Source organism: Pelmatolapia mariae, linkage group LG15, assembly GCF_036321145.2.
Source record: "Pelmatolapia mariae isolate MD_Pm_ZW linkage group LG15, Pm_UMD_F_2, whole genome shotgun sequence".
Lineage (NCBI taxonomy): Eukaryota > Metazoa > Chordata > Actinopteri > Cichliformes > Cichlidae > Pelmatolapia > Pelmatolapia mariae.
In genome coordinates, this window is record NC_086240.1 from 8,158,366 (window position 1) to 8,167,637 (window position 9,272).

Below are 9,272 nucleotides of genomic sequence, written 5' to 3' on the forward strand. Positions count from 1 at the left end.
TAGTAAATGAATGAAATAAAGGATGCATAAAAAAATATTTCTTTTGAAAAGCTCTTAAAAAACATGTTAGGATTATTTTAATTAACCTCAGTGTTTAGCTCTCTTTAGCAGATGTTAGCAACTAGCATGCTAAATTGGTTAATTAACCTTTTTAGATGTTAAATATCAGCAATGCCAAACACTGAGCATAAAGATGGGATTTATCTACTTTTACCTAAAGACATGACAGCAGATGTGATGCTGAAGGCAGTTCAGTGCTGACATCCAATAAATACATATGCTAGATTGAAAAATAGCAATTTTAAAGATTATTGCATTTTTTCATATTGCAATCTCGGCATTGCCTTTTGAAAAAATGTGGCTAACGTTTTATGTCTTTTTGCCTTGTTCTGTCAGTGTTTATTGAATAAATCTCCAGCGATGTCTGAGAAGCAGAAGTACAAGAAGACTGGCAGGTACCAGAAAGAAGTCTTTCCCCTCATTACCCTTCCTCCCATATGACACAAATGTGACATAAGAACAGCTGCTGTAGTACAGCTGCAGACTCTTTGCGTTTTTCTAGATACACCACAAATCCCATCCGCATCTTTCAGACTTAACCTAGTCTTCTTTTTTCCTCTCCCTGTTTTCCAGTCTCCCAGTAGCCAGAGGGCACAATCACACAACCAGAAAGTCAATCAGGAAGCTTATTAAACATGACACTCGCTGAGCGCACTCTATATGGATGAAGGATATAGGCTGTAAGGTCTACCTGCCAATTAGGAAAATAAAATCAATCATAGCAGTCAATGTAAACTCTTTCCCACTTTTTCCGTCCCTTCTTCTCACTTTGTGCTTCTTCATTTCCTGCCCTCACAAAACCCTCTGGCCTTCACTGAAAATATTCTCTACCATAAATGCCAGTACTGCTGTTGCACACAGTCATGCACAGCTCACTACAGAATAAACAAGGAAACACAGTCCCCGTCTACACAGGCATGCACACACACACACACACACACACACACACACACACACACACACACACACACACACACAGAGACTACTACACTCCAGAAAGCTATTCATCACAATTTAGCCACACCATTAGACAAAGAGAGCCAATAACACCCTCAATAGAATACCATCCCTAAAAAAAAAAGAAAGAAAACAAACAAAAAAACAACAACACAGACACACTTTCTCCTCCATGACACTCATTTTCCTCTCCATTTGTCATTACAGTCTCTCACACTTTTTAATTCTGGCTAAGCTGTCATCTGTCTTTTGTCCCCTTAAAAACAAGGCTATACCATTCAGTGAATATGAACTGAAAGTCAGTGAAACTAAAGGAAAAAATATGCTTTTATTTTTAAAGGCAATGAATGTGTTATCTAACCAGATTACTTAAAGTAGCCACAGTAAGTTATGTATTTTCAACCCAATTTCCAAATCATTGGAAAGCTATATCACATGTAAATGAAACAGAATGCCATGATTTCCAATTCTCATAAACTCACATTTTATTCACAGTAGAATAGAAAACATATCACGTGTTTAAACTGAGAAACTGTTGTCAACCCATTCTTGCGTTTATTACGGTCTTGTGATTCATTCAGACTAGACACGATTTCCTTCGTGTCAACTCTGTTCCTGGTCTCGTCTCTGTCTTGTCATCAGCATCTCTTGTTGTCGTCTGTAGTGTTCCCGGTCATATTCCCGTGTCTGTCTGGTCTTTCTGTGTTCTACCTGGTTTCCCTTTCCTTTCATGTTGATTTGTTTGCGGTCCAGTCCCAGTGTCAAGTTTATGTGTCTTAGTCTGAGTCTCTGTGTGCGTTACTTCCTATTTTATTTTGATAGTCTCCCATCTCATGTATTATGTTCAGTTTTGCTCCCACTCTCTCATCAGTCTGTGTCTATGTTGCCTGAGTCTGTGTGTATGTGTGTCCCTGTGTCTTCTGTAAGTTCTGTATTTTCTTGTAGGGTCCCAGTTTCCTTAGTTCTTAGCTCCTAGTTTTCTTCTTTGTCTGAGTTTGTGTATAATTAAGTTTCTAAATTCATCTGCATCTTTCAGTTAATCCTTTTTCCCTCTGAGTCCTGCTATTGGGTCCTGCCTGGGCTGCCATACACTGCATTATGATAAAAACTGTTACAGGGGAAACATAAGGCTGGAAAAATCAAGCGGTACAACAAAGAAACAGCTGGAGGAACCATTTTCAACTAATTCAGGTCAATATTCAACAAGTCAGTAACTTGAGTGCATATAAAAAAGAGCATCTTAGAGAGGCAGAGTTTCATCAGTCTTCATCTGTAAATATTAGTGTAATTCCTGTAAATTTGAAATTCTGAAGACATTGAATATCTCATCATCTAAAATGCATAATACCAACAAAAGATTCAGACAATCTGGAGAAATCTCTGTGCGTAAGGGACATGGCTGAACATCAGTAGTGGACATCTGTGATCTTCCAACCTTAAAAACAGGCATGGAAACCACTGCATGGGGTCAGGAACACTTCAAAAAATCACTGTCTGTGCCATGTACAAATGTAGTTTAAAGCTTTGTTATGTAGAAACATTAGTGGAAAGCCACAATCAATGCTGAAAGATATCTACAGGTTTTAGAGCAATATAAGCTCCCATCCAGAAAACGTCTTTTCAGGGAAGACCTTGCAGATTTTAGCGAGACAGAGCTAAACTGCATCTATTACAAGAGTGTGGCTTTGCAGTAGAAGAGTGCAGGTGCTGATCTGGCCTGCCTGCATCAACTGAAAACATTTGGCGCCTCATGAAATGAAAGGAGAAGGTAGCATCTTATGTCAGAGAAAAATGGCACAATATTCTTCTTTTATTAAGAGCCTTAGCACTCACAATTACATATATTTAATGTAATTGAAAAAACTAACACATTTCAGCCCCTGATAACACAGAATAAAGCACTGGAACTAATCCTTAATGGGCAGGAGTGGCAACAATAATTAATAAATCAACGTTAAAAAAAAGTATGATGTCCAGCTGCAAAGATGACCAAAGTAATAAGCTAATGTTTTTTTGCCATAGTGAAATGTCTCAGTTTAAACAGCCAGCTGATTGATTGATGTCTTTCCTATGTTCTATTGTGAGTAAAATATGGCTTTGTGAGATTTGCAAATCACTGCAATCATTAAAAAATAATTTATACAGGGACTGTTGATAGTTTTACACAGCTTAATTTAAAAGCTTCACATTAACTTAATGACCCAAACCTTAACTTTAGAGTTAGCATGTTAATTAAAGTAATCAAGGTAATTAAAAGCCAACCTTAGAAATTACCGTTAATTGTATCCCTTTTAACACGAATCTCTTAAAATGTCCACACAGAACAAATTGATGCTGAGCCCTGGCAGATTCAGAAGGATTTTGATGTTTAGTATATTTTTTCTGAGTGCTGTATAAAACAAATAAATAAACCGAGACATCCAAATAGTTGAAACCCAGAGAACACTTTTTTTTTTAAAACATTTATCTGTCAGCTTAACCTCTCCTGATCCCCCTTCACTATCCTCTCCACCTTCTTTCTCATCAAGCCACTGATGAAGTGCTTCAGGAAAAAAAGGACTTTTTAAAGTCTTGCCAAAAGCTTGTTGAGACATAGTAATAGGCCCGCTAGACTGGTGATGATGAAAAAGAGAGATCTGCTCACAAGATCTAATTTCAGAGCCAGTGACTGGAATGCTGTAGGCAAAAACTTGATTTGTAAGCATGAACTAACAAAGATCACTAGCACCACCTATAGATAAGCTGTGAGGGTGCACAACTTCAGGCCAATGGAAGTCATGGCAAATCAACATGAAGGGTGTAAATGTGTATTTAGATACAAAACACAGGTACAGATGTAAGATATCATTTTTTGTGGCTGGTTGTGGTAGTTGGCACTTTTGAAGATGCTGGTGTTCACCAGACAGGAGCTAGTTTTACTAGCTAGTACTTTCTCCAGGTTTTATGTCTCCCAGGGACACTGGGGCACAGTAGGGTACCATGACAATTGTGAAAATGGCAAATTGTGCCGGATTGAGGTGTGTAAACCATATTATCCCAGTAATAGTCATAGTTTTGGATAACTTAATTGGTTTTAGTAATTGTGTTACTGAATCGCCATCAACGTCTACAGCCTAGACAGCGACTCTAGTATTTTTCCCAGTTCTGAGTTTGCCTTTAGATTTCTATCAAAGCCATGGATGTGAGGTAGATAAATCCCTTACAGTGTATAGAATAACAGCATGTAGTCTAAAGTGCTTTGAGTGGTCAGTTAGACTAGGAACTGCTATATAAATGCAAATCCATTTCGATTCCCCTATCCAGGAAAAATCCCAGATTCTTGCATCTTTTCTGTGAGTAATCCATGGATACATGATTGGCATCAAATAACAGGGAAAAAAATGCAAAAACGAGAAAGAAGAAAAAAAACTGTGGTATTACACAACGAGTCAATAAAATCCAAGTAGTGCTTGTTATGTGGAGATATATGAGAAATGATTCCCCAGAAATCGGTATTATGTCATAAATAATCTCACATACACACACATGCAATTTTATGTCCCAAAGTAATAAGACAAAACCTAGCAAAGTCGTGACACAGCACCTGAAAGATCCATCTGGCATCTCTACTGTTCACTGAAGCCTCATCAGAAATGTCTCAGTGGAAGGGTGGCTGTCAAGAAGCCATTCTTAGGGAAGGGAAACAGGGAGAAAAGAGAGTTATGCCATCAGTGGTATCTTATAGAAAGATGTCTTCAAATCTAAAACTTTTGGTTGAAGTTGTTGTCAGTATGTACATAGGAGGTCATGAGAAAGGCACAACATAGAGTTGCAACAGCTATCTGTAAAACATAGTGGAGGCGTTGGGGCTGCATTTCAGTCAGTGGTGTTGTGGAGAGGTTGTCAAAAATTGATGGAATTATGAATGACACACTGCCAAAACACTGAAAGCATACCTGGATAGAAAAACACACAGTGGAACACTATCGGTCATGGATTGGCCTCCTCAGAGCCTGGACCTTAACATTATTGAACCAGTGTGGGTTCATTTTAGCAGAGAACAGAACAAAAGGCAGCCAATGCCAAAAGAAAAGCCTTGAATGCTCTTTAGGAAGAACAAGAACAAAGACGGTTATACCAAATACTGATTTTCCACGTTTTTAAAACTGTAAACATTCTGCTTTAGCCAATAAACTGCTGCACCCTTTGCCCATTTTACTAGCAAAATATCAAGAATTCACAGGTACCTGAAAAATTTTGCATAATGCTGTATTTTAAATATAACCTCTACCTTTTGATCCTTTCCTATGAGTATTGGACAAAATGACACACAAAAAAAAATCAATTAGTGTAATCATCTACACAGCAGTAATGTGGCTCCCAACGGAGCTGTTTAAGGTGACGTTGGCTTTCATCCAGCAGATGGCGCAGTTATTCACATAATAAATTTTTATCGATAGAAACGTCAGTTAAAGTTGACTAGGCTGAAGGCAAGAGTGCTGCGTGTTTTCCTTTCATTGTGAGTTCCTATGCTATAAGGATTTACTTATTTGTAATAGTTTAGGTAACTTTTGAGGCGTAAGAGTGTAGTGCCAGCTTCAATAATATATCATCACATTATCTGAAGTCCTGAACATCATTGTGGAATAACGACTTTCAACATAGGGGAAAAAAAAGGAACAAAATAATTTATTTGACCTGATTTGACAAATACAGAGATGGAGACATGTTGGCAGAGAACAGCACTAGGGACAGGTCCACCACTCCCATTTTGTTAGCAGAACAACAACAAAATGCTGCTGCTTCCATTTTCATGGAACTGGTTTAAAGCGAATTAAGAGTCTTAAATTGAAAGGTGTGGCAGACAAATACAGGTAGTGCAGCACACAGGTAGGTCATCTTCAGATTTCCTTCCCTCGGTCACACACATGGTGTAGCATCCACATCCAGGATCCAAGAGCCTCATACCGCAGACCTTACAGGAAAGACACATTTTTAGACAAACTGTGACAACAGTGACTTGTATTACGTATATAAATTCATCACAGCGATATTGTGCAAATAACAGCAAATAATACGCATCACTTCTGTCCACTCGAAGATTTACTAACCGACATATCTAAGCTCTGTAACTCTAAGTCAACAACAGGGAAAAGTGTGACATGCGGTCACTCTTTTCCAAGTGTCGTCATAAATATGGCATTACCATTCAAGCCAAATCCAGTTTCTTCTGTGTTTCTGATAGCTTGTCCTGGAGTCGTTTTTTCCTCCAGTCCAGAAACCTTCTCCTCATTCTGTTAGCCTGCCACCCCGCCAAGAAGCCGGCAGCGAAAGAAACCACAACGGCGACCTGTAGTGTCCTCTCCGAGACGTCTGCCATGTTCACCTCTGTCTGACAGATGCACACATTTGTGGAAGCATGAATATCTTAATACAGGAAGTGAACTCCTGCGAATCTTTTTCTTCTTCACTCTTCTTGTGCTGGGTTTACTGGCAATTAGCTAACTGCTTAAGCGTGCCACCTACTGGGCTGAAGTGTGTAGCAGAAGGTTAGCAGACAAGCTAAAGTTGAGAAAATAGCAACTAAGTGCCTAAATACCCAATTAACTAAATAAATACATTCTTTATTGAGACTATTCTTCTTATAAGTGTTGAATACTGACTAAGTGTTTACTACAGTGTTTCTTCTAATTTCTAGATACTTTTTTCAAACACAGATATGCTTTTAAATATCATAGACTCACTGGTTACTTTATTAGGCACACCTGTTTAGCTACTCATTAATATATATTTCTAATTACCCAATCACAGGATAGCAGCTGAATGGATTTAGGTATGTATGCATGGTCAAAACAACATGGTAAAGTTCAAACTGAGCATCAGAATGGGGAAGAAATGGGATTTAAGTGACTTTGAATGTGCTATTGTTGTTGGTCTGAGTATTTTAGATACTGCTACTCTGTTTGGAAAGAAAAAAATATCCAGTGAGTGGCTGTTCTTTGGGTGAAAATGCCTAGTTGATGCCAGAGGTCAGAGAAGAATGGCCAGACTGCTTCAAGCTGCAATTGTAACTCAAATAACCACTCGTTACAACCAAGGTATGCAACTTTTGGAATGTGGTGGAGTATGACATTTGCATCATGGATCTACAGCCAACAAATCTTGTCATGCTGTCATGTCAACATGGACCAAAATCTCGAGCCAAGTTTCCAGCACCTTATTGAATCTGTGCAATGAACTGTTAAGGCTGTTCCGAAGCTAAAAGCAATAGCAAGATTTACCTAATAAAGTGGCGTGTGAGTGTAGCAGTGACTTCCTCCTGTGTCGCTGAGGTTTGTGAATTTTTCCCTTTGTGATGCTTTTAGCCTCTGCTATAATTGATTAATCTTTTCTTTTTATAATTGAATCTGTAAATGACCTGTTTGGTTTTTTCAGTTTTTATATCCCTTCATCATGTGTTTCTATATCAACAATCAAATCACAGCTTAAATGAACACTTATTAGTAATATAGTAATATAGTAATATAGTAATATATATACTAGTAATATATAGGTACCCTTGCCCCCTCCAGGGGCAAGGGTACCTAGACTCGGGGCTTAGAGTACGCTTGGGGAGTGTGATTGTGTGTACAGCGTCTCTCTATGTCTGTCTCCACGTTGGGTGAGTGTTGAGCAATTGTATATGAGAGCATGAGGGTGGGAATGGATGTTTGTATCTGTGTGTGCCTGTTTGTCTGTGTCTATATGTCAGGTTGGGTATCAGACGCCACCTCTCTGAGGACATCTCAGGCCCTCCAAGGTTTGGAGGCCCATCTCCCCCCACCACTTCCCCTGCCGGTGGCGGACGCCCTCAGACATCGGTGCGTTGGTGGTTCTCTGTCTCCGGGGGTGGGCGCCCAGGTACCCACCGGCTCACTCCTTGGCGGCTGCTTATTGGGGCCTGGAGCCTGGGGCTCGCTCGGGCCACTTTGGGGATGGGGTGCCCTCGGCCTCACGGCCCGGGGCTCGGCCACTCAGGCACAGCTGGCTGCCGGTGGAGCTCACGGGCACGTCACTGCAACCCCCCCTGGCTTCTGCTCCGCGGCTGCTGAGTGACCCCTCATCTGGGACTCTCCTCAGCTCTTTCTGGGATAGTGGCGCGGCTGCCCCTCTGTTGGTCTTCCTTGGTCTCTTGTGTTCTGGGGGCCTCTGGATGTCTGGAGTCTTGATCTCCTCCATACCTGCTTCATGCCCTGGAGGTCGGGGCAGTGGCCCCCCACACCCTCTAGCAGATCATTACATGAAGGAACCTTTTAAAAACAAGCGTGTTCATGCTCACAGGTGTACACACGGGTGATCACACACACAAATTACACCCTTTTTGGCTCCTACCTCAAAGCACACTGTGCGCTGTCGATCTCACGTGCTGCACAATAATGTTTAATATTTAGTATTTACTGTCATATTCTCATATATCATTGTGATCTTGTTTATTACTCTCGTTTTCTTCTGCTTGCTTTCTTTTTTCTTTCTCAACAGGTGATCCAGGTGATCGATATATGTATTTTTTGTCTGCTTATTCTGTTGGTTTTTGTTTTTTGCCCTTTTTCCCCGTCCCTCTTCTCAGGTTTTTTTCTTTCCCTCTTTCTTTCTCCACATTCTCTCCTCCAGTCAAGTCTGTCCCGTATTCAGCAAGTGAAAATAAAATAAACAATAAAAAAAATATATATATATATATATAGTAATAATAGTAATATTAGTTATTGAAAGTGCAAAGAAAAAATCTGAAAATTGGAATGCAATTTGTGGTTGCTTGTTGTAGCCTGTTTTCGCAGCGAAAGGTTTTACTAAATACTGATAAGCAATCTGATATTCTACTGTGGGATAAAACCTGCAGCACCAGTGCATTCTAGCCTTTGCACCATATGTGAACGTGATCATTTGATTTGCAAAGTGCAGTTCTGTCTACTTTGCAATATGTATTATTGCAAAGTGGAAGTGTTTAGGAACCACAGCAAGTCAGCCAGACCACGTGGCAGACCACATAAAGTTACAGAGCTGGGTCACCGAGTGCTGAGGTGTGTAAAAGTCATCCACGCTCTGCTGATTCAATAACAGCAGTTTCAAACCTACCGTGGCATTACTATCAACACAAAACTGTGCACCAAGAACCTCATGACATGGGTTTCCATGGCTGAGTAGCTTCTCTGGATGTATTATAAGTGCCTCACTTCACAGTAGTTCCTCCTGTAAATGTACTTTTTGCAAACCTTTGTATATTTATACTTACAAATAGT

At 39.9% G+C, this 9,272-nt stretch overlaps 1 protein-coding gene across 1 annotated transcript; it reads right to left on the bottom strand.

Annotated features, from left to right (window-relative positions):
- Window positions 1-5,658: 5,658 nt before the first annotated feature.
- On the bottom strand, window positions 5,659-6,464 carry LOC134643501 (mitoregulin-like). The gene is made up of 2 exons (XM_063495903.1): window positions 6,203-6,464; window positions 5,659-5,971 (listed from the first exon to the last, which is right to left on the bottom strand). The coding sequence occupies exon 1, from the start codon at window positions 6,374-6,376 to the stop codon at window positions 6,206-6,208; it is 171 nt and encodes a 56-aa protein (XP_063351973.1). The 5' UTR covers window positions 6,377-6,464; the 3' UTR covers window positions 5,659-5,971; window positions 6,203-6,205.
- Window positions 6,465-9,272: the final 2,808 nt, after the last annotated feature.

Excerpts from the sequence above, each read along its gene's own strand:
- LOC134643501 (XM_063495903.1), bottom strand. The coding sequence starts at position 6,376 with ATGGCAGACGTCTCGGAGAGGACACTACAGGTCGCCGTTGTGGTTTCT.